Source organism: Chiloscyllium plagiosum, chromosome 2 (assembly GCF_004010195.1).
Source record: "Chiloscyllium plagiosum isolate BGI_BamShark_2017 chromosome 2, ASM401019v2, whole genome shotgun sequence".
NCBI classification, from domain to species: domain Eukaryota; kingdom Metazoa; phylum Chordata; class Chondrichthyes; order Orectolobiformes; family Hemiscylliidae; genus Chiloscyllium; species Chiloscyllium plagiosum.
Window position 1 is genome coordinate 23,368,069 of NC_057711.1, and position 26,593 is coordinate 23,394,661.

Below are 26,593 nucleotides of genomic sequence, written 5' to 3' on the forward strand. Positions count from 1 at the left end.
TGTGTCAATCAAACCAAGGATCTCAATAAGTAATTAGTGCTATATGGTGTAGTTTAAAACCTCTCACTCAGAGATGTCTAATATATCCTTGGATAAGGCAGGGATCCAAATATTCTTGTAGATTTTAAGGGACTTGCTTTTCAATGTACCTCCATGATTGGGAGAAGAGGAGCCCCTCTATGGACCCCACATGTTGAATTCCATATTGTCTCTGCCAACAATAACATTGACACCAATAACACTTGTTGCTTTCCAATACTCATTTGTTTTTATACCTTTTCAGTTTTATTTTGGAGAAATTACTGGATGGATACTTCAGGACATCTCTTTCCATATAAAGAAATAGAAATGTGTATTTAGGTAGGATCAATTGGATGCTCAGTCAGAATGCTGTTCTGATGAACATCGCAATTAGCTTGTGTATAGCAAAATCCCATTAACAGCAGTGAGTTGCGGTCATCTAATCGTTTTGGTGGAAAATAAATGTCAGGCAGGGCACCATCACGTAAGACCATCAGATATAAGAGCAGAATTAGGCCATTCTGCCCATCAAGCCTGCTATTCAATCATGGCTGTTATTAGATTAGATTAGATTTTTTTAGATTTAGATTTCATTACAGTGTGGAAACCCCATTTTACTGTCTTCTCCCTCTAATCCTCGATTCCCTTACTAATCAAGAACCTATCTATCTTCCTCTGTCTTGAATACACTCAATGACTTGGCCTCCACAGTCTTCAGTGGCAATGAGAACAACAGAGTGGCCACCTTCTGGCTGAATAAATTCCTTCACATCTCAGTTCTGAAGGGTCGTCCCTTCACTCTGAGGTTTACCCTCAAGTCCTGTTCTCTCCGACTAATTGAAACATCATCTCCATGTCCACTCTATCCAGGCCTTGCAGTATTCTGTAAGTTTCAAGGAAATCCCCCCTCCCCCATCATCCTTCCAAACTCCATCGATCATAGCCCCAGAGTCCTCAACTGTTCTTGCTATGACAGTTCCTGCTCTTCAGATAATCATCTAAGGTTTAAATTACCCCCCCCCCCCCCCCCCCCCCCTCCCTTGCCCGCAGCCAGAAATCAGCATGATGAAATGGATTCAGCCCCTTCCTGGCTTTTAAGCCTGGGGTTCAGAGCCACCGGCTCTACCTGAAGCACAGCCCCATAGTGTGCAGGCATCTGAGAGAGTCAGTCAGGTTAACCTCTCATGGTAAACCTTCCAACAATGCAGCACACAGATCATTGCAGCACTGAAGCATCAATCTTGAAAATGTGACCAATTCCCAGGGTAAAGTTTGAACACATTAGTTTGAGGAAATGGTGCTGCCACTGAGCTGTGAAGATGCAATAGCTTTAAGAGGTGCATTTTGTTTTGCATATTTTCTATTAAGAAAGGTTGAGACAAAGTTAACGATGGTCAAAACCACGGCAATCATGTAAAGACCTTGTGAGGCCTTAGAGTTTTTTTTTAACTTCAAACAGAAGCAGCATGAAAGGCTGGAGTCAAGCTCCCAGAGAACCAAGATTTTACTTTAACTTTCAGTAGCTGTTGGGGTTTGGAAGCTGCTATACACCACTCCCTGCTACAACAAAACACTTGAGTTTTCTCCCTCTCTCTCTCTCTCTCTCGAGTTTTCTCTTGATGTCCTTTCCTCCTGGACTGGAGAATTTCATGTGAGACAGTCTATTTTACTGAATTTGCCTTTACCAAGGGTGTATTTATGGGATGCTACTATGTTGGAACAATTGCTGTTAAGTAGTTAAATAATTCATTATACTATTAAGTTTTCCAATAGAGTTAAGGTTAGGCCAATTCTTCTTTCTTTTGTTCGTATGCTAACTGTAGTGTAAGAATAAACAGTGTTTTGCCTCAAGCCTGATAGTTTGATCAATCAAGTTGCGTCCGGAACACACTGCCTCACACTTGCTTTTAAACATAAGAAAAAGTTGTGTCCAGGCTATCTTCTTAATGTATTTTGAGGGAGTTGGGTTGGTCCATAGCAGTGCCCAGTGACATTTTGTGCATTTAGTAAGAGAAATCCGTTTGAATTTGAAACTAAACATTTTTGTTGTCAAGCGAAACAACAGTGTAGATGGAGTTTGATATAAGCTCAGTATTTGGGCTGAGCTGGCTTGTAAGTGTGCAGTTGAGTCCAGTCCATGCTGAAGGGCATCGGAGTTTGGTGTTTTCTGCTTGTTTTAGGTGCACCCCTGGACTAAGTCAGTTTGATCGACTCGCCAGAGGAGGCTGAAATTTGCACTCACAAACCATCTATTTCAACTCTCTTCTGGGGCATATTTATGTAACATCATTTCACTTATGTACTGGTTTATTTCCTCAATGCACATTTCAGTGGAAGGAAAATGTAATTAGAGTCACAGCGAGCTTCAGCTGCAATTTCTGTTTATGCTGGGAGGAATGAAGCAGAGTAAAAACTTAGGGTTGAGTGGATACCAGGTACCTGCTCTTGGCTGTGTAAGCCATTGGCAATACAGTAGTGGGTTGCTTCTTTAGGACAAGGTATCAGCTTCATTGCATTATGTTCACAGCTAGCGTGCAGTGTACCTTTAAGGCAAAATCTTATGGTTGGATCATGGTGTCAGGATGTGACTGTGGATAGTAAAATCTCCATCTTACTGAGTCCTCTTGCATTGTGATGCGCTGAGTGAAGTGTGCACCAGTTTCGATCTGAAACGTACAAAAAACGTACAGAACACACAGCGAGTAGTTACGGTTTGGAATGCACTGCTTGAAAGTGTGGTTGAGGCGGGTTCAGTTGAGACATTCAAGAAAACTTTGTAAACGGTGTGCAGCAATAGAGGGTCAAGGCAGAAAATTAGCACTAGCTAAGTAAACAGGAGCAAGCACAGTGGACCAAATAGTCTCCTTCCGCACCATTAACAATTCTGCAAATTGCTTAATGTTAGCTGAGAAACACAAACTCTCCCCCCACCCCCACCTCCAATTTTTGTGATATGTGTAGGTACTGAGAGCTGTCATAAAAGCCGATTGATTCTTTCAGGACTATGTTACACTCATCTCATCAAAGCTAGCTTCAGTTTCACCACATCAGCTACGAATGCCTTGCTGAAGGTAAAAAGCCCATCACTGCAGGTACAGGAGATCATGAAGGCAGCACAGATCTGCGTCAACAGTTTAATAAAGAAACAGTACTTGACGCCAGGTATCACATCAAGCCTCAGCACCTGCAAAGTGGTCAGTTGCCCTCAGGAAAGTTGAGAAATTGTTGAGAAGCATTGCTAATACCCTCATTATATAACAGGAAATTAGTAGCCTATTAGAATAATTTCTTCAAGATATTCTGTGTTACCAGAGCCATCCCGAGTCAATTTCATGCTGATAGCTAATGAACTGAATGGTGCAAGTTCAGTCAGTACCAGGGAGACATAATGTTCAGAAGCATGGCTAATTTGTTTGAAGAGTGAAGACTTTAAAATAAACTGAAGCATTTGCAGCAAATTTCTGCCACCCCCACTCCCCACCCCCAACACGAAGCATTAGGCTGCCTCATCCTCTCCACCAATCCTTACTCCCATCCCACCCCACTACAAACTCCTCTGTATACCCCGAGTCACTTAACTGATTGTAAGGGTATTTTCCAATGGATCCTTAATTGTGGCCTAATGTCAACCCGATTTCCCGTCCTGCATGCCAGTCACACCTGGTTTTGATCAGAAAGCTAAACATGGAACTGAGGCCTAGGAGTGGGTATGGACTGCACTGCCTGGAATTGGGTGGAGGCAGTTCAGTTGAGGCATTCAAGAAAGCATTGGTTAATTATTTGTATGGAAGCTATTGTATATTATTTGTATATAAAGACATGGGGGCAGCACGGTGGCTCAGTGGTTAGCACTGCACCCTCACAGCACCAGGAACCCAGGCTCGATCCAGCCTCGGGTGACTGTCAGTGTAAAGTTTACACATTCTTCCCGTGTGGGTTTCCTCTGGGTGCTCTAGTTTCCTCCCACAGGCAAAAGATGTGCAGGCAAGGTGGATTGGCAATGCTAAATTGCCAGGGATGTGTAGGCTAGGTGGATTAGCCATGGGGAACATGTTGGCTAAAGGGATGGGGTGGGGTTTTGGTGGAATGCCTTTCAAAGGGTCGGTATGGACTTGATGGGCTGAATGGCCTGCGTCCAGACCAGAGATTCTATGGAGACAAAAGCTCTCTGCTATTATCAGAGGAGTGAAATTTGTAATGTCGCCAAGTTGCTACAGTACCGATGGAATGACAGAAAATGTGACACTGATTTGAATGTGCACCACTGGCTCTCGGCCAGCTCCCCTTGTGCTTGTGTTCCCAACTCTTCAAAGTGCAGGCATTCCATTGGAACATGATCAAAAGAACTTACAACACTTGCTTCACACCTAGAACTGAATTATATATTACCTCTCTAAAGTCTGAACCTTGCACCTATTCCCAAATATGCTGCTACTTGACCCAGAGATTGCTTCAAAGTTGGGCTTTTTCACCATAGTTCTTGTCATCAAGCTTTTTCTCCCTACCTGCCCACCACACACATACACCCCATCTTCTCCATCATTTCAAATACTTCCTAAATCAGTGTATGCTGACCAGTAATGAGGTGGTAATGTACAAAGCCAAGGTACTGTATGTTGAAGGGACAGGGTTGACAGTGGTGGGTATGCACAGTGTTAGGTTTAGCATTTTTATTGGTTTAAAACGGTGTTTGGAAAATTTCCAGAAAGTTATGCAAACAAAAATTTTAGTCTTTTGGACTGTCTTTATGTCTCAAGATATGAAGGCATTAATTAGTATTGGCTATATTATTATTATTACTTTTGATGTGTTTTTATAATCAATCAAATATAGACAAACTCAAGCCACAAACCCTACCTCTTTTTATGCTGTGCCTAAAATCCAGATACAGATTCAGCAAAAGGCAGCATCAGTCATGACATCCCTTGTTACCTTTATGTGGTACCCACAGATTCATAGCTTCCAGTGTGTTCAATTAAAAAAACACATACATTTGTATAATTCCTTTCTCAATCCTCAAGGCCATCCGATACAGGGATGGATTTTTTTTAACCTTCTGCCTTAGAACCAAGTTGTGCAGTGAAAGTTTGTTGGGGTCCAACATGTGAAATTTTGTTAAAACTGGAGCATGTTAAAAAGAAAACTCGTAAATTAGTAAAATTGAATAACAGCATTACAGATCTCTAAGATATTTTGGAGGTGTCGTCCCAGTTGTAAAGTAGGAAATGTTGCAGCCAGTTTGCAAACAGCAAACTCCAACATAGAGTAAATTGCTTACAGCCAGATGACCTGTTTCAGTCATGTTGTGTAACTATAAATCTTGACCAGGGCTTGATAAAGAATGCTCTTTACTTTTTTTTGCCTTCACCTGAGGGCAGATGCTGTCTTGGTTTCAGTTTCATCCAAAAGTCAACAGCTCGAATGGTGTGCCAGTCCCTCAGTCCTGGAATGAGAACTGAAGTTATGTTCAAGTCTCTCGGACTTGAACAATCCAATCTTCCAACTTAAGGGTGAGACTGCTACCATTGACCACCTCATTGGAGTGGAATGTTAACAATCCCCATTAGAGACTGATAACTAAAGAAGAAATATGAACTCTGAATTAGTAGTTGAAAGACTATTTCAAACTTTTTATGTTTAAGGCGTTTACTGTAACAACAGACGAAAAGCATAACTGACGTTATGGACAACGTATATGTGCTACAACAAAACAGAATGCCATCCCTCCTTATTTTTAGCCCAAATGAAAAACACACTTCACAGGTATACTTTACTTTAGGAATAGATGCTGGAGAGTCAGAGTCGAAAAGGGCGGTGCTGGAAAATCACAGCAGGTCAGGCAGCATCCGAGGAGCGGGAGAGTCAACATTTCGGGTGTAAACCCTTCATCATGCTTTTGGAGGGGGAAGGAGGCTGAGAGAAAAGTAGAGGGAGTGGGGAAAAGGTCGATGCAGGTAGGAGGTGATTGTGATAGGGCGGAGGGGAGGGTGGAGCCGATATGTAGGAAGGAAGATGGACAGTTCAAGAGGGTAGTGCTGAGTTGGAGGGTTGCCAACCACTTCATCTCCCCCTCCTGCTCTCCACAAGGACATGTAAATCCTGGGCCTCCTCCACCACCAAATCAAAGCCACCCGCAACTGGAGGACGAATACCTTATCTTCTGCCTTGGGACCCTCCAATCACGTGGTGTCAACATTGACTTCGCCAGTTGCCAAATCTCTCCACATCCCACCCCATCCCAGATCCAACCCTCCAACTCAGCTTGGCCCTCTTGACCTGTCCTCCCTATCCATCTTCCTTCCCACCTTTCTGCTCCACCAAACTATTTCAATCACCTCCTACCTGCACCCACCTATTCCCATCCCACCTACCTTTCCCCCAGCCCCACACCACCCCCCTATTTATCACTCAGGCCCCATCCCACTCCACGTTCCTGATGAAGAACTTATGCCCGAAACTTCGACTCTCCTGCTCCTCGGCTGCAGCTTGACCTGCTGCGCTTTTCCAGCACTACACTTTTCGACTCTGTACTCAAGGCAGACATTCATTTTTGTTTCAGAATTAATCCAATTCTTAGGTTCTCAGGATTTATTCCCATTGTTTTCTCTTCGCAGACTTATAACATGTAAACTGGTTTTCACAGTGAGACTTGCCTTTCCTTGAGTTTAGATCAGAGTGGAAAAGCACAGCAGCATCCGAGGAGCAGGAAAATCGATGTTTCGGGCAAAAGCCCTTCATCAGACCTGCTGTACTTTTCCAGCAAAACTCTGATCTAAACTCTGGTTTCCAGCATTTGCAGTCCTCACTTTTGCCTAGTTGATTTTTTCCTTTCCTTGAGACTCGTGCTTTAGTCCAAGCAAAGCAACTCTTGATATTCAGAGATTTTGAAGGAATGCCTCTACCCTCATTTCTGCACTACTTCTGCCTCCTACCCCTTAGCAATGCGAATCACATGGGTCTTGTATCACAGTAGAATTGTTAATGAGCTATCCTTGAATGTCCAAATGCCTTTCATCTTGGAACAAAATGCCTAGATTTCAATTAACAACATGACATTCTTAACACTTTTATGAGACCATGGAGTCTCGTAGTTTCCACTCTTAATACTCAGGTTGCTGCCTTTGTCTCCAATCATAAAAACCTTTAACCTTCTTCCCAGGAAAGCAATTCAAGCTTTCCTTTTATCTCTTAACAATCAAATAATCAAGGCTTACTGTCAGGCAGATTTCAGCTGAGGTTACACAATCCCCTTTATTTTACCCTGAATTTAAAGATATAATCTCAAAATATAATAATCGTGTAAACCTCAGAATTAAAACAGAAGGCTTGTTGGTTCATTTCCCTATTGAAATACAATGTAGACCAAGACAATTACAAATTTTTGTAGCAGCTTTAACTTCTAACTCAAACCAGCCGTCCCCGATTTGCATTCCACCCTCATAGAACATAGAACATAGAACAATACAGCACAGAACAGGCCCTTCGGCCCACGATGTTGTGCCGAACTTCTAACCTAGATTAAGTACCCATCCATGTACCTACCCAAATGCCGCTTAAAGGTCGCCAATGATCCCGACTCTACCACTCCCACGGGCAGCGCATTCCATGCCCCAACACTCTCTGGGTAAAGATACTGCACACAGTACTTCAACTGTGGCCTAACCAAAGTCCTGTACAGCTGCAACATCACTTCACGATTCTTGAATTCAATCCCTCTGCTAATGAACGATAATACTCCATGGGCCTTCTTACAAACTCTATCCACCTGAGTGGCAACCTTCAAAGATCTATGTACATAGACCCCAAGATCCCTCTGTTCCTCCACCTGACTAAGAACCCTACCATTAACCCTGTATTCCGCATTCTTATTTGTTCTTCCAAAATGGACAACCTCACACTTGGCAGGGTTGAACTCCATCTGCCACTCCTCAGCCCAGCTCTGCATCATATCTAAGTCCCTTTGCAGCCGACAACAGCCCTCCTCACTGTCCACAACTCCACCTATCTTCGTATCATCTGCAAATTTACTGACCCATCCTTCGACTCCCTCATCTAAGTCATTAATAAAAATTACAAACAGCAGAGGACCCAGAACTGATCCCTGCGGAACTCCACTTGTAACTGGGCTCCAGGCTGAATATTTACCATCTACCACCACTCTCTGCCTTCGACTGGTTAGCCAGTTTTCTATCCAATTGGCCAAATTTCCCTCTATCCCATGCCTCCTGTCTTTCCGCATAAGCCTACCATGGGGAACTTTATCAAATGCCTTACTAAAATCCATGTTTACTACATCCACTGCTCTACCCTCATCTACATGCTTGGTCACCTCCTCGAAGAATTCAATATGACTTGTAAGGCAAGACCTACCCTTCACAAATCTGTGCTGGCTGTCCCTAATCAAGCAGTGTCTTTCCAGATACTCATAAATCCTATCCCTCAGTACCCTTTCCATTACTTTGCCTACCACAGAAGTAAGACTAACAGGCCTGTAATTCCCGGGGTTATCCCTATTCCCTTTTTTGAACAGGGGCACAACATTCGCTACTCTCCAGTCCCCTGGTACCACCCCCGTTGCCAGTGAAGACGAGAAGATCATTGCCAACGGTACTGCAATTTCCTCTCTTGCTTCCCACATAATCCTAGGATATATCCCGTCAGGCCCGGGGGACTTTCCTCAAGTTGTTCAAAATGTCCAACACATCTTCCTTCCTAACAGGTATCTCTTCTAGCTTACCAGTCCATTTCACACTCTCCTCTTCTCCAATACGGTCCCTCTCGTTCGTAAATACTGAAGAAAAGTACTCATTCAAGACCTCTCCTATCTCTTCCGACTCAATACACAGTCTCCCACTACTGTCCTTGATCGGACCTACCCTCGTTCTCGTCATTCTCTGGTTTCTCACTGGGCTAGATTATGCCAGCCAGCCCTACTGGCTGGGAAAGCAGCAAGCAGCCAGAGGGACCATAACTCAGCTGTTTAGTCAGGCTCACATCAGGGAGCTTTTTTGCTAAACATGCTGCTTGCATCAACTTGCTGCTTCAGTGTGAAAATTCTTTTGTAAGTTGCAGCCGAGGTGGGTCCAGCTCAATCCCTGAAAGAACCAGGATACAAATCGGCCATCAGAACACAACACTAAATCTTCAATTTGCAAGTTACAGTTCTGAGAGTGCAACAGGAGTGCAGTTTAAGGTTTGGCTGTGACAGCGTGCCAGCAATTTACAATCTGCAGTCCATTATCTCTGCATTAGTGTACTCAGCTGATCACTTCTTCATTCTTTAAATGGATCAGTTCCATCAAGCACAACTAGCACTTGCATTGTAGATCTTCAGTATCTCATCTTCTGCCATTTATGCCATCTTGGGCCTCCTGGCATGGTGTGGCAACTTTCTGGACCCTGCAGTAGCCTTCCAGCATGGCGTGTCGTTGGCCCAATGTGGAGCCAGGGCCCAGTGTGGTAGCTTGGTGCCAGCGCAGACCGCTGTACTGAACTTTTATTTCTGTAATGCTGGACATTTTATTTCTCTGTTTTCTAAGAATTTGTAACTAGGTACTTTTGTATCTATGTTGGCACAGTAATTGGTGGAGTATAAACTTTTCATTATGTTCATTGAGTTTATGTGACATTTCTATTTTTGACATTTGTCAAATAATTTTCATTAGCATAAAAACATCATTTTATTACCCAGAAGTGTAACCCAGCTGAATCTGCTTCGAGCAACTTAGTGTCAGACATCGAACCATTATTTATTTCTAAGGAGACACCATCACATGTTAGGGACTGTTTGAATTTTGAACATACTTACATCTTGGCATCCTTAGCTGTGTTGGCACCTCGCTTCCTATATTACCATATATACTCGAGTAAAAGTTGAACCTGTGTAAAAGTTGACCCCTATTTTTGCCCAACAAACCTGGAATTTTCCATAGAACTCATGTAAAAATTGACTCTAGTTCTTTACAGATAACAGATCAATATTTGTGAGTCAAGGTATTACCTTGTGCATCAATGTAATGGTGAGTAAATTAATTGTTTTCTCGTGCTGTTACATGTTTTTTTAGATTACTTACAGTGTGGAAACAGGCCCTTCGGCCCAACAAGTCCACACCGACTTGCCAAAGCGCAACCCACCCAGACCCATTGCCCTACATTTACCCCTTCAACCAACTCTACGGGCAATTTTGCACATTTTTGGACTGTGGGAGGAAACCGGAGCACCCAAAGGAAACCCACGCAGCCACAGGGAGAACGTGCAAACTCCACCCCGTCAGTCGCCTGAGGCGGGAATTGAACCCGGGTCTCTGGTGCTGTGAGGCAGCAGTGCTTGCCACCATGCCGCCCATAAATTGATGTGCAATTCACACCAATTTGACACGAAGGTTTAAGATGCATCAGGTCAAAGTCCCTTTGTGTGCAGCTCAGCATACCATAATTCACTGTTTTTTTTTAATTTGTTTAGAGATCATTGATAAGATATTTAGGACTGTAGGATGAATTTCATCCCCCTCAAAAGTAGAATCCATGTCATAGTTGACCCCATAATTTAACTTTAAAAAATAGTCTAAAAAATTGACTTTTACATGAGTATATACGATATATGACAAAATAAATTGTATTAGCATTTATTATTGAGTCAATTCTTCTTCCTTTCTGGCCTCCAGCCACTCATCCAAAGAGATGCAATGTTTGATGATTATGGTTTGTCGCTGTCTATGTGGACTTTGGCTGCAGTGCTTCATCAAACCTTTGCAGGAGGTTCCATCTACTGGAACTTCACACAATATATTATGGGCAAATTCAGCACTGCTTAATGCTACAGGCCATTGGTTTGAAAACTGCAACCATCCAGAAGATGCACTATGCTGTATGTTCTGAGAGTCCAGTGCACTGGAATATTTGACGTTATATCACTAATACGGTGTCATTTCTTTTCAATGAGTTAAAAGATAACTTATTGCAGTGATCGCACTTAATGATTTGTAAAGTATGCATCTGCCTGGGAATTTCCTCAGAGCTGCACTGCCACACTCTGGAATTGCAACATCACTAAGTCAAGAACAGAGCAGGGCTTTAAATTGAATACAATATGGAACACAAGGGTCAGTCTGAACAAGGATACAGAATTGACTGAGCGACAGGAAGTAGGTAGTATTTTTCGGGCTGAAGGAGGGTTTTTAGTGGAGTTCCCCAGGGGTCGATATTGGGGCCCTTGCTTTTTCTAATATATATTTATGTTCAAGGTTTTGGTGTGCAGGGACAATTTCACAGTTTACGGATTATGCAAAAGTTGGAACCATTGTAATCTGTAAAGATGACTGTGTAGAACTTCCAAGTGGATGTAGACGTTGGTGGAGTCGGTAGATAAATGACAGATGAAGTTCAATGCTGAGAAGTGTGAGTTGATGCAATTTGGTGGGAAGAACATTAGGACATAAACAAAGAATGAGAGTACAGTCAGTTCCTGCTGTAACAAGGTAGTTCAGTTCTCGCTCAATCCTGTATTATAAGAAAATCACATAACAGCAGCACCATTTAAACCAAAGGGGCTGGAATTGCATTACAACCAATACACGCTTTAAAACTTTACACTTTAGAAACTGTGTCCCCAATTTGTTAATCGTATCATAGTGAATTTGCATTAACAAAACGCACATTATAGAAGAACGACCTGTACACGGCTCCTGAAGCCTGCTCGGCTATTCTGTAAGATCATGGCTAATCTGATTTTCACATCAACACTATACAAATCATTTAAGGTGGTTGGACACAGAAAGAGAAGTTAATAAAGCATACAGTAACACGGACTTTATTAGTAGGGACATAGAGTACAAGAGTAAAACTCAGGCAAGTCGCTCTAGTTTGGTTTGGGACCATAGTCGGCATGGACTAGTTGGACCTAAAGGTCTGTTTCCATGCTGTATGATTCGATAACTTCTTTAAGGTACTTGTTAGACTACAGCTGGAGTTCTGTACACATTGCTGGGTGCCACACTATCAAAGGAATGTGAGTGCATTGGAGAGAGTCCAGAAGAGATATACAAGAATGGTTCGAGGAAGCAGAAACTTCAGTTATAACGGTAGATTGAAGAATTCAGACTGTTCTCAATGGAGCGATGAAGCTTAAGAGGAGATCTGTTTGAAGTTTTCAAATGCATGAAGGGGCTGGATTGAGTCGAGATGGAGAAACTATTCCTGCTTGTGAAAGAACCAAGAACAAAGGGACATCGATTTAAAGTAATTTACGAAGAAAGCAAACATAATTTGAGAGAGAATGTTTTCACACAATGTGGCTCCGACCTGGAATGCACTTTCTGCAAGTGTAGTGGAGGCAAGATAAAGTGAGGCATTGGAGAGGACATTGGATGATAAATTAAATGGAAACTGCAGTCGGGGTTATGGGAAAAAGGCAGGAGAATGACACTAAATCATGATGTTCATGAGAGCTGCTGCAGACACAATGGGCTGTTAGGCCTCCTGCACTACAACACCCATGTGATTCTGTGGCTGTAGCACTGAGTCCAAAAATTTAAATAAAAGATTAAAATGTAAACATTTCCCCAGCTCTCACAAAGAAGCCTAACAATATAGAAGCAGGCCATTCCGCCCATCGAGTCCACACTGACGAGTGCCCCAGCATCCCCTTGTTCACCCATATATCATTCATGCCTGCACATGCCACCCATAACCTTCCTAATTGTTCCAGTCACCTCAAGCTCTCTGTGCCAACTCTTGCCCTTTACCCATCCCCATGAACCAGCATAGGAGAAAGTGAGGACTGTAGGTGCTGGAGAGTCAGAGTCAAAACGTGTGGTGCTGGAAAAGCACAGCAGGTCAAGCAGCATCCGAGGAGCAGGAGAGTCAACATTTCAGGCATGAGCCCTTCATTATGAACCATCATGCCAACTTAGCGTCAACTCATTTCAATCCCCATTTTACCCTTCACCTTTTGCAGCTTCATTTATTACTTTAAGTTCTATCTGGAGACTGCACGTTAATGGGGAATGTTCTGTCATTCATTAAAACACATTGGATAAATGTTGATATGTCTTGACAGCTTTGACATTAATTGGTAGCTTTGACACTTCTTGTCAGACATGGCATATCTTTAACAGCTTGATAGCTCAACAGTTTTTATGTACCCTTTAAGCAAAATCATTGAAAATTTCAGAGTTCATCTGGCATGCCCCCCCTCCCAAGCACCAATGTTTGGCTGAAACCCACCCTCCCAAAAATGTGTCCCAGGACCATATCCATAAAAGTACACCATTCGCTTCAAGGGGGTGCCATGCTCATCCAACGAAAAGCACAGAATTCAGACCTGCTGTGAGCAGGGCTAATGTGTACACTTCATTTTCAACGTTACTGGAATGAGAAATTCCAATTCAATGGAGGCAGCTGGTGAATTAAATGCCCAACTATCTCTTTAAAATGTGCATACCCAAATCCCAGTCTGAATGCACTCCTACCCCCATGAAAATGGGAAACACCTTGTTAGCAGCAGGACTTGTAGTTTCAGGCCATTATCATCATCATGGTGAAGGCCAAGGTGTGGTTTATTGGAAGCAAGCGCCAAGCAGCAGGAGTGACATGGGAACAAGATTTGTTGCAAGGACAACTGGGCAGATATGGTTAGAAAAAGGCAGTTGAGAAGCAGACATCTCATTCCAATATCCTGAAATTTAGCAGATCATCCTGGAGACCTCTAGATGAGAAAGATTCCAAATTAATGGGAAATCTGCCAACGAGCGGTTGTTGGATTGTCATTTCGATCATAGCGAAATTTGGGAATATGGCATTGTCAGTAAATCAGTGGAAAACAATCTCAGCTGTCCTTTGATACAAAGTTACCAGCATCGTTGACTGTTTCATCACTAGCATTGTAACTTGTGAGGAGGATAGTGTAGAACTTTGAAAGGACATTGACAACTTGGTGAAAAGGGCAGACAAGTGGCATATGACAGAATACAAAGGAGTGTGAGGTGATATATTTTGGTGAAAAGAACACAGAGAGAAAATAAACAATGACGGGGTCTGTGCTAAAAATGTGCCAAAGCAGAGAGGCTTGACTGTCTATGTGCATAAGTCATGAACTTATGGAGGGAGCAGTAAGTGAAGCATATAGTATCCTCGACTTCATTAATTGGAGCATAAAATAAACAAGAAGGTTATGCTGAACTTATGCTGTTTAATCCTCACCTAGAATATTGTATACAGTTCCGGGGACCGCTTCAGAAAGGATGCTAACACATTGCAATGAGTACATAAGAGGTTTACCAGCATAGTTCCAGAGATGAGAGACTTCCTTACAGAAATGCATTGAAACGTTTGCACTTGGAATAGAGATGTCGAAGAGGAAATTGATTGAGATTTTCAAAATCATGGAGTGTCTGGAAGAAAAGAGGTCAAAACTGTTCCCATGCAGAGAAGGAACAAGAACAAGAGGACACAAATTGCAACTAATCGCTGATGAATCAAATTAGAAGTGAGACAAGACTTTTCCATGCAATGAATGGTTCATATCTGGAAGTGTGGAAGACGCAGAATTAATTAAGGCATCCAAGAAAGTATTGAGTGATTATTTGAACAGAAATAATCTGCAGTGTTAGAAGGAAAAGGCAGAAGAATGGCATTTAGTTCAAATACTCATTTGGAGACCAATTGCAGACACAATGAACTGAGTGGCTTCCTTCTGCACCATAAGAATTTTTTATTTTTGTTGGATCCTACCTTTATGCTACCCCAGGACAGTGAGCGCAAGCTGTGTTGATCTCTCTTCTACAATATATCATTTGTAATTCGCACGGACTATAATATAAACTTAGCCCAATGAAAGCCTGCACTTCGAATTTTGGACCTGACTTCCCAGGAACTTGCAAATGCTTTTAAATTTCAGCAATGTACACAATACTTCCCCACACTCACACATCTTACCACTTGTCAATTCTCATCTTACAATTTAAAAATATTGGCAGTTCTTTGGGACACCCAGATTGAATGACATTACTTAAATGCATGTCCTTTATTTTTAACTTTTTCAATAAACTGGAAGGATACTGCATCTTGAGTGTTCATCATGGCATTTTAATGCCTGTTGGATTCCGATCTGCACAGTAAAGCTGTAGTCTACTCTTTGTGCACTACAGTCATCAGCTATATTACCACAGCCAGCCTCAGTCGCCCTCTCTAAAATGTACAGAAAAATCATGAGTGCTGCATAGTTAGAAATGGAGTAGAGGCTCCTTTACAATGTTTTCTGTCAGTTAATCTGTGCCCAGTGATTTTTTTAACTATATCTTCTTACTAATGTCTACTCTGCAAAGTGTATGCTTTGTCTGAGCGCCCAGAGAAAAAGCTGCAGAGGTTTGTTCCTGTGGCCTAACATCAATAAGGGAGTGATAAGTTCATGAGCAGCAGGCTTGTACATCTGGGTGTTAAAACCACCTTCTGTCAAAAGTTAAAATCTCAGCGTACGTCAGCTATAAAGAGGCCATTCTCCTCCCAAAGACATTTTCCATGCAAAGAAGGATACGTGGATACCTTATAAGGGAGTGCAAAGCCCTTGTGTCCCCTGTCTGCCTGGAATGAGGAGCAAGCCATTGGGACTTCCAGTGAGGAGGGAGAGTCAACGATAGTTGAAAGTGCAAAGTTGCTACTTTGTGAAACGTCTTGATTGCTTCTTGTGCAGAATGACTTTTTAAAGCGTTGCCACTTGTTCAAGCAAAACTTGAGAATGACGCTGATTAACTGAATTGGATAACTGAATTTGCACGGTACTCCTGGGACACGAGGGAGTTGGTAAATGCGCAGGCCTTGGGTTAAGAAGGTTTTCTTCCCATTGCAGCTGAGCGTTTTTGTTTCTTTTATTCCTGACTGCACTAATTGATAATGCAGCATTAATAACAATCATCAAGATTGAGCTGACAGCTATTAATCTTCATCTTTTACCTCTTATTCTCTGGACTCACTTAAAGATTTCCAGTGTTTCTCTGAATTTAAATTTCCATAGGGTACAATAAGGGCATGGTAAAGATTTATTCATTCAAAGAAAATTGAAAATCTTTTGAGCTACATTTTGTGAGGACAATGTAGTCAAGATGAACCCACAATGCACTGCAATTTTTAAAAATCCTTGAGACTTGGAGCACAAACTTATTTGGTTAGTACAAGGGCCCTGTTATTGGAAGCAGCACAACAGGCAATAATAGTCTGAAAACTTACTCCGCAATTCACTAGCTATCAGTCAGGAAGCATATGAACTCAGCGGGAGGTTTGAGATAAAGGCTAATTTATGGAGAATTATGCGTACATAATCAAACAGAAACTCCAGAAGGGGTGAACATGACTATGCATCTTCCCTTCTGCGTGCTTCATCTTCATTTCTTGTTTTGATTATAGTATTCCGAGTATTTTGAAAGCCTTGCTTCCTGCTTTGCTCAAAGCTTTATAAGGCACACGTTGCGCTTTGTGTGAAATCCTGTCAGATTTAATATGGGACATGAAAGTAAACCTGTAACCGTATGTTAGTTATTCATGACTTCCAAATATGCACACAGACTATTGCACAACAACAAAAAAAGAAGAAATCAGCAACCTAGTGTGTCATTTAGCATTAAATTAATTTGACCCTTTTGTGCTTGATATTAAGTCTTTTCATCAGGTGCAGCGTTTATCTGTCATCAACATGCAAATGACTTGGCTGAAGATCACTTGGCGATGAGCCATTTGGTGATTTTACTGTGTCTGAGCATTACCCATCTTTTGCAGACAGTAGGATGTGATTGATTCATTTCTTCTTTTTCACCGTCCCCATGATGTTTTTTTTAGCCAGACTGAAATATAATGAGCGGTTTTTTTTGTCTTTTCTGTAACACAGACATGTCTATAATTGGGATTTTTGTGGTTGGGAATAAGTTGAAAGGTGGCTGATATTTGCCTTTGAGACAACAAGAGGGAAAACACCATTCTCAAGGGTGCCTTGGGCATGATAGCCTTTATGCAAGTGGAGGTCACCACCTGGAGTGGGCTGTTGTAAAGGCTGTTTGAGGCCAGGACTCAGTGCAGAACAGCATTGTGCTTGTTATGGGAAAAAAGCTAATATTCTGGTAAAATCAGATCAAATGTGCTCCAGACTTGCTTCATCCAAAGCAGTCTTATGATCCTACGAATGTTTTAATAATAAAGCAATGAACATATCCACCACTGAAATCCATTTTTTGTTCAGCCCAGTATGGCTGTATGCCAAGTACACTTCTTCCCATTTCTGCATAGTCAATTACTCTTTATTGCTTCAGTGCTGGTCCGAATAAGTCATACTTAAAAAGAAAGAGGATTAAATTTCAGGGCTTGCTGCAAATTAGATCACTTTGGATTCTATTTCCATTGGCCAGTGTGTTCAAACAAGCTCATTACAATCCTATATCCATAAGGACACTATAGCACAAGTTGGAAATGATTAAATCTTGTTTGAGATCCTGTCTCTTCTGGAACAGTTTGTAATTTTCTCAGGTCTGATCGGAGGGAGAATGGAAAACCTGTAATGGCCCATAAGAAGCTTCTCAAGGGGCTGTCAAGTGCAAAATTGGACTCTTAAACTTTGATTCTGGAAAACCTGTGTTGTCTTAATTCATAGCTGTCAAGATCACTGTAGGGCCAAGGAAAGTTTATTTGTCATCATGCTGAATGTGTATTTTCATTGATCTAAGCAGCAGGGCTAACTCTGGAATTTTATTTATCTTGCAAGAGCCCTTTCACCTTGCCTCACACTGCCAGCTCCTTCCAGGAGCTACTGGCTCTCTTGGCAAGTTAATGGCAGCCTCCAACATGGCCACCACCACGCATTTGCCATTAGCATCAGACAGGCAACCCCTATGTTTTGGAAGGGCTCAGTGCCATGGTTTGGAATTCACCTCCACGTCAGGTGGTCAGAACAGCATTTGAGTCCTGGCCTCAAACACCCTTTACAACACTCCAGGTGGTGACCTCCACTTGTGTAAAGGCTATCATGCCCAAGGCACCCTTGAGAATGGTGTTTTCCCTCTTGTTTTGAAAATCTGACCCCAGCAATTTCCAGCTTCCTGCTCAGGGAAGATGGCAGAGAAAAAGTGTGGGTAAGTCATTAGGGTATTGTAACAAGAATAAAATTGTCTCTTCAAATTCCTACTGTGTGGAAACAGACCTTTCGGCCCAACAAGTCCAGACCAACCCTCCAAAGAGTACCTAGCCAAACCCACTCCCCTCCCCAATTAGTCTATATTTACCTCAAACTAACACATCCTTGAACACTATGGCAATTTAGCATGGCCAATTCACCTAACTTACATATCTTTGGACTGTGGAAAAAAAGCCAGAGGAAACCCAAGCAGACATGGGGAGAACATGCAAACTCCACACAGACAGTCGCCCAAGGCTGGAATCAAACCCAGGTCCATGGTGCTGTGAGGCAGCAGTGCTAACCATTGAGCCAGCATGCCATCTCAAAGTGATGCTGTGTAGTATTTACCATTTTGGCTTCAACAGAAATATGTTAAAAATATTTCAATTTCTTAATGGTGTACTTAATTTTAAAAAGCACCAATTTGAAGAAATTATTCTTGAAATGTTGGGGGTATCGAATGTTAAGTATCTTCTCAATGATTGCCTAGAAATCTGCACCTCAGATGTAGGTTTGTTACGCATTTGGGAGACTTGATCTCTGAGCTTTACATCCTGGGCAGAAAATTCCACAAAGATGTCACGCAATGCTGATTTCATCAAGTAATTGTTTAGCTTTGAAATATCGCTGGAGCCTTGACCTTTCTGATTTTGATATGCACTTTCTCTTTAATCAGCAATGCATCTACTCGGCCTGAACTGGCAGCTGCAGCAGGTCGAAAATTACATGTTTGAAAACGGAAAAGTGAAGACAGAGAGCTCACCAACTAATGCAGTAACATCAACATCTGGCGATAGTGGTAAGCAATTAAATGGGTCTAGAATAAGCAGAATGCATAGAAAGTGAGAATTGATATTTCAGATGTGTTGACTTTTGTTTTCTTTTCATTTTGTTTCACCTTCCTCCCAGAGGGATGACTGCCACAGATCGCCACCTCGATCTGCCCTGTGCTGCAGTTGACATTCCATGACATCAACCACATGCACATTTCATAAAAGCAAAATACTGCAGATGCTGGAGATCTGAAACAAACACAGATAGTGCTGGGAAAACTCCTGGTGGTATCTGTGGAAAATAAAACAGAATTAATGTGTCCAATCGGATATGAGCTTTTTTCGAACTGCTGAGTTTTGCCAGCATTCTCTGTGTTTATAACATGTGTTTATATTTCAAAAGGTAGTCCAGTATTGTTGTTATGTCTTTAGTTATTATGCCTGCTATCCATTTTTAGCTCTGTTTCACTCTCCTACGTTTCCATCAGTCTTCCCCTTCAAGAATTTGTATGTGTAGTCTGGTTGTATCCAAATCATTTTCTAAATAATATTACACTATTAGTTGTGGATCAGTTGCTCGCACTCTTGCCTGAATCACAGGGATATGATTGAGTCCCATTCCTCGAGTTGAGCAACAAGAAGTCGGCTTGCACAGTCCAGTGTGGGACAAAGAGAACAGGAGAGCAATATGAACTGAATATGCTTGCTCTCTCTGGTGGATGTAAATCATTCCATCAGACTACTTTGAAGAAGAGCAGTGGAGTACACAGAATCTCTACAGTGTGGACGCAGGTGCTCCAGCTCATCGAGTCCACACTGACACTCTGAAGAGCATCCCACCCAGTCCCACCACCTTACCCTATCCCTGTGACCCTGTATTTCCCAATGGCTAATTCACCTAGCCTGCGCTTCCCTAGACACTGTGGGCAAGTTAGCATGGCCAATCTATCCTAACTGCGCATCTTTGGACTGTGGGAACAAACCAGAGCTTCCGGAGGAAATCCATGCAAACAAGGAGAGAATGTGCAAACTCCACACAGACAGTTGTCTGAGGGTGGAATCGATCCAGGTCTCTCACCCTATGAGGCAGCAATGCTAACCACTGAGCCACTAATCCACCCCTCGGCCGAATTATCCCTTGGCTGATTCATCCCTCAATCAACATCAGGGAAAAGGGAGATTTTCTGGTCATTATGACATTGCGGTTTATGGGAGCTTGCTATGTGCAAACTGACTGTAACAGTTCCTACATTACAACACTTCAATAGGTGCATCGGCTCTAAAGAGCTTTGAGACATCCTTCATTTTGCAATACTAATCATATTCCCATGAGCTACTTCCCCTCGTGCTAATGTGTTAACGTCGAAAGAAACTGAACTTGAAACGCAGGAAAAGAATGTTGAGGTGCAACATTTTGTCATCAAAAGTTATATACCTCAGAGGCATGAACAAGTAGATGATTGATAAACTGAAGGCATTTGAGATGTGGACATATGGGAGGGTGTTCTGCACAGACAGAAAGACTAATGAGTGCTGGAAATGAAAAAAAAACCCATAACATCAAAGGTGTAGCATCTTAGACATATCAATATAGCAGATGGCAGATAGACAATTCTTAGAGTCATAGAGATGTACAGCACGGAAGCAGACCCTTCGGTCCAACTCGTTCATGCCAACCAGATATCCCAACCTAATCTAATCCCATTTCCAGCACTTGTCCCATAACCCTTTCAACCCTTCCTATTCATATACCCATCCAAATGCCTTTTAAATACTACAACTATACCTGTCTCCACAACCTCCTCTGGCAGCTCATTCCATACACACACACTCCCTCTGCATGAAAAAGTTGCCGCTTAGGTCGCTTTTGTATCTTTCACCTATCACCATAACCCTATGCCCTCTAGTTCTGGACCCCTCCACCCGAGGAAAAATACCTCACCTATTTATCTTATCCATGCCCCTAATGATTTTATAAACCTCTGTAGGTTACTTCTCAACCCCCCTTCAACTCAGGGTGAGTTTAAACTTGTCAACTGCATAATCTGTGCATTGATACCACCATTTTGGAGACCCAGATCATCTTAAATAGACCATGAGATGTCATAACAAATATAGTCCATTTGGCCCATCAACTCTGCCCTATGGGAGTAGAGCCTCTATATATTGCACTATAAATTGTTTTTATACCTTTTAAACGTAGGAATTAAAGCTAGGAATTTAAAACCGTGTTTGGATGGCAGAGTAAATCATCATTGCGCCGTCTGTTTGGAAACACTGAAAGAACAAATGTGAAATTCTGCCTTGATCTGTGATTAGTCTATAGTTTGACTTGAATAATTTTCTCCATCTGTTAAATTTATGAGGTGTGTCAATTATTAAATTTTTACATTTGTCAATTAGTCGAATCCATCATGTTTCATTTCAAATTCAGCAAACTTGCCCAAAACAAACAGTACATTTCAATCAAAACAATCTTTGTGTCTTTAAGTAAAATGCTGTTAAGTTGAACATTCTGGCATCAGTGATCTTTTACTTAGAAACCTGAAGTCTTCACACTGTTTGCTTTTTATGGTGCTAAAAGCCTACTGTGTAATGGAATGTTATTTGCAATAATAGCAATGTAAAATTTGATTCTCGGTTGGGTGTTCACTATGTAAAATGAGAAAATAATTTTACATCAAAAAGATATGAAACCAGCAGGCACGAGACAGGCACATGCACACACAATTGCATAGGAACACACACACAGGCACATGCATAGAGGTGCGAACATGCACACACAGACACACACACAGCATAGAAGTCTTATTCTAATATGAAACCATACAATTCACATATCAGAGGCTAGATTTTTCTTTTGCTTAAATTAAGTGGGATAGCAATACAGTTGGCAGTCGAATGTGATGGTAAGAACTTCCACCTCCATTTTAAATAAATACAGAAAATTGTGGAGAGTTCCAGCCAATCCAGCAGCTTCCGGGGACAGAGAAACAAAAATGAACATTTTGAACCCAATATGATTCTTTTCCTGAACTGAAGACCATAAGATATAAGAACAGATTTAGACCACTCAGCCCATTGAGTCTGTTCAGACATTCGCTAATGGCTGATATGTTTCTCAACATCATTCTCGTGCCTTCTCCCCATAACCCTTGATCCCCTTACCAAGAAAGAACCTGCCTATTGTTTATCTTAAATGCACTCAATGACTTGGCCTCCACAGTCCACTGTACCAATGAGTTCCACAGATTAACTACTCTCTGGCTGAAGAAATTCCTCCTCATCTCAGTTTGAAAGGTTCATCCCTTCACTATGAGGCGGTGCCCTCAGGTCCTAGTCTCTCCTACTGACGGAAACATCTTCTCGATGTCCACTTTATTCAGGCCTCTCAGTTTTCTGTGAGTTTCAATCGCATCACCTTTCATCATCTAAACTCCATCGAGTACAAATTCAGAATCTTCAGTTGCTCCTCATCTGAAAAACTGTCCATCCCTGGGATCATTCTTACAAATCAGCTTTGGACTCCCTCCAATTCCTTCGATGCAAGGCTCAAAACAGCTCACAATATTCTAAACGTGGTCTGTCCAGAGCCTTATAACAGCCTCAGCAGACACATTCTGCTCTTGTCTTCTGGCCCTCTTGAAATAAATGCTAACATTGTATTTGCCTTCCTAACTGCTAACTGAACCTGCATGTTAACCTTAAGACAATCCCAAGTTCCTTTTTGCTTCAGATGTCTGAAGCTTTTCCCATTTAGAAAATAATGTACATCTCTGTTCTTCCAACCAAAGTGCATATCGTCACATTTTCTCACTTCTTTGCCCCTCTACAACTCCTTCTGCAGCCTTCTGCTTCCTTAGCACTACCTGTCATAGAGTCGTAGAATCATGGAGATGTATAGCACCAAAACAGACCCTTCGGTCAAACTTGTCCGTGATAACCAGACATCCTAACCTAGTCGGGTTCCACTTACTAGCATTTGGCCCATATCCCTCTAAACCCCTCCTATTCATGTACCCATCCAGATGTCTTTCAAATGTTATAGTTGTACCAGCCTCCGCCACTTCCTCTAGCACCTCATTCCATACACGGACCATCCTCTGCGTGAAAATGTTGCCGTTTTGGCCCCCTTTAAATTTTCTCCTCTCACCTTAAACCTATGCCCTCTAGTTCTGGATTCACCCCACCTCAGGGAAAAGACCTTGTCTATTTATCCTATCCAGGCCCCTCATGGTTTTATAAATCTCTCTAACGTCACCCCTCAGCCACCGACGCTCCAGGGAAAACAGCCCCAGCCTATTCAGCCTCTCCCGATAGCTCAAATCCTCCAACTCTGGCAACATCCTTGTACATCTTTTCTGAACCTTTGCTGAAGTTTCACAACATCCTACCAATAGGAAGGAGACCAGAATTGCTCACAATATTCCAAAAGTGGCCTAGCCAATCTCGCCACTCATCTTTACGTTATCTGCAAACTCAGTAACAACACCCTCAGTTCCTTCATCCAGATCATAAATATATAACAGGAATAGTTGTGGTCCCAACACCGACAACTGCAGAACCCTACCACTCACCAGTTGCTATCCTTTATCCACACACTCTGCTTTTTGCCAGTCAGCCGGTCCTCTATCCATGCTAATACCTTATCCCAACACCTCTGCGACCACTCCCCGCTTAACTTTTTATGTAATTTTCCATGCAACTGAACCCACTCCCCCCACTATGTGGTTTAAAGCCCTGCCCACAGCCCTAGTTAAGCAATTCGCCAACATTCTGGTCCCAGAATCTTGAATTTTGTTGAGCCCAATTTTGGCTGAGGACTGCAGAAACTACGGTCACAGAATTGCAGAAATATTATGGCAAAGAAGGAGGCCACTTAGCCCAATGTGGTTGCAGCAGCTCATTAAAGGGACAGTTATCTTTATTCCACCCTAAGTTTCCTGATTTGCAACTGGAATCCCACTAGGTGTAGTCTCCAAGTAAACCAGGAAACATATCCATTTTTATTGCCTTGGGAAGGAAATCCAACCCTGTTCGTCAAACGAGAGAAAATATAAAAGGAAAAGATTGAAAGACAGGAATTTCTTTTACAAACACTTTTCAGTCTGCAAATCCGCCACATCAATTAGCCTCATTTTTATGGTCATTCTGAGTTTTTAAAGGGTTAGGCAGCATAAAGGCAGCTCCACCTCAGAGATTGGGCATTGCATGGTATAATGTTCCTTTCATTATAAACCAGCCCTTTCAAGGGGCTGCTGTACAACATAGATCATGTCCCGACCTTACAAGGTGTGCCAAAGCATGTCCAAACAGTTTGCTTAAAGACTAAAGGTCCTGTGATACAGTGACAGCTGTTGTGTAAGTGTTTCCGGCCCTGGAGCATCATTGCAATGATATCATTGTGGGCGGCACGGTGGCACAGTGGTTAGCACTGCTGCCTCACAGCGCCAGAGACCCGGGTTCAATTCCCGCCTCAGGCGACTGACTGTGTGGAGTTTGCACATTCTCCCCGTGTCTGCGTGGGTTTCCTCCGGGTGCTCCGGTTTCCTCCCACAGTCCAAAGATGTGCAGGGTCAGGTGAATTGGCCATACTAAATTGCCCATAGTGTTAGGTAAGGGGTAAATGTAGGGGTATGGGTGGGTTTCGCTTCGGCGGGTCGGTGTGGACTTGTTGGGCCAAAGGGCCTGTTTCCACACTGTAATCTAATCTAATCATAGACCTGCTCATCTGAGCATAAATAATAGTGTGTGTGGAGTCAGAACACTCTGGAAATCTCCACCAGACCAGATTGCAACGTGAACATGAACACACAAAGAAGATAGATTAGTCCTTATCTAATGTGTAAGTGGTATTTCGTATTAATATATAATTGATAGCATAGCTTTAAAGTCTAAGCTTGAAGACAGTTCTTGACCTTGTCTTCTCCAGTCTGTTTTAAACTAATGATAAAACAGTAGTGTCTCTATCTCTGGGCCAGAAAGTCTAAGTTCAAGTCCCCCTTTCCCAGATGTGTGTCATACCATGTCTAAGTAGGTTGATTAGAAATGCTTCTACATTAACACAGTGTTTGATGTGGCATGAATAGGAGATCAAGAGCTGTGCCATGCATATTGAAAATTCTCCCTTTTACTGATTCTAAAGCTTCAACCAGGAAGAGGTAAATGTCCTTCAACAATTTTACCAAAAGTCATCACCCAGAATAGAAAAAACATTCTAAGTCATCAATGGAAGGAAATTCAGCCCCACTTTGCTTGAGATTCATTATAAAAACTAAATAGTTTTTAGTCAAAGTCAATAACTGCTATAGTGGCTAAACAGCCCCAAGTTCCTGTTGGTACAGAGGTTGACAGGAAAGTGGTGCAGGTTTAGAGTAAGACATCTGCGCAACTATTTGCAGCACTGATTTGTGAGGTGTTTGGGATATTTTATCCCTTCACCGTACACAAGAGATATCCTCACATTTCTGTTCAGTCTCTGTATTTATGCACTCCAATCCAACTTTGCGGTGACCTTTGCATGAAAGAGCGAGTGACTGCCACTATTGTTACAAAATGTCCCTGAGGAGGACGGAAAATAATCAAAGATGGAAAGGGGCTGGTTATTTTTGTTTACACTGTTTGATCTTGTACAAAAGCCTGAGGTAGGCAAATGAAGCCTTGCTTTATCATTGAATAGACAGCACCCCTGAGAACATACCATCAGACCGGCAACACAGAGATTTGGGCTCAAGTAGAGTAGTGTGTGAACCCAGCATCATCAGAGTTCCAGCTACTGACCACAGCAAAGAGTTTGCACTCTGAGCCACTGCAATATGGAATGCTCGCGTCTTCCATAATCCAGAGCCGAAAACACATGATAAAAATATCTGATTTCATTCCTGAGTTTGCAGCCACCCAGACCTGATGTTTCCAACTTCTGTAATGAAAAGGCTAATTCACTGAGAGTGCTAAAGAGCTGTTTGTATTAACTTTCATGCCGAGAATGCTCTTGACCACCAAAGGATGTTATTAAGTCTAAGTGAGTGATGACCGCCATTTCAGACTAATCCAGAAGCAATCTGCAGCCAATTAGTAAGAATTCTTATGGTGCCTCATATCTGACGTCCCTCCCCATTCAGGCCCAGAGCAGTATATTTGGAAGGACGCCCTGGGAAACAGCAAAATGCGTGGCTTCAAATTGCTCTGAGGTTTGGCTGTTCTGGAGTAGCCCAGCCTTGGGGAAATCACATCTCAATGCAGGATGTGGTTTGTTTTTGGAGCCAGGCAGCTCGGACTTCCTTCATGCCTTTCAAAAGAGAGATCAACCTGAGGCTCATCGTGCGAAAAGAAATTGTGAAGGATGAAAACTCTGCCGGATGGAAGTAAAGGATGTCTTCTCCCCAATGAGGAATGGTTGGGACAGGCTAGGTTCTGCCAGTGGGGTCCAAACAGACCCCACCACCAAGGATATATTTCCATCCCCTCCCCTATCAGCGTTCCGGAAAGACCACTCCCTCCGCGACTCCCTCGTCTCGTCCGCACCCCCCCACCAACCCAACCTCCACTCCCGGCACCTTCCCCTGCAACCGCAAGAAATGCAAAACTTGCGCCCACACCTCCCCCCTCACTTCCCTCCAAGGCCCCAAGGGATCCTTCCATATCC

General features: G+C 42.5%; 1 protein-coding gene across 26 annotated transcripts in view; it reads left to right on the forward strand.

The window, feature by feature from the left end:
* The window catches only part of LOC122557375 (teneurin-3), a 2,612,756-nt gene that overhangs the window by 2,407,018 nt on the left and 179,145 nt on the right, over positions 1–26,593 (forward strand). For all 26 annotated transcript variants that reach the window (XM_043705048.1, XM_043705023.1, XM_043705127.1 and 23 more), the window contains one exon: positions 18,852–18,974. In XM_043705048.1, the coding sequence (XP_043560983.1) occupies positions 18,852–18,974 (123 nt within the window). The remainder of the gene's footprint in view (positions 1–18,851; positions 18,975–26,593) is intronic.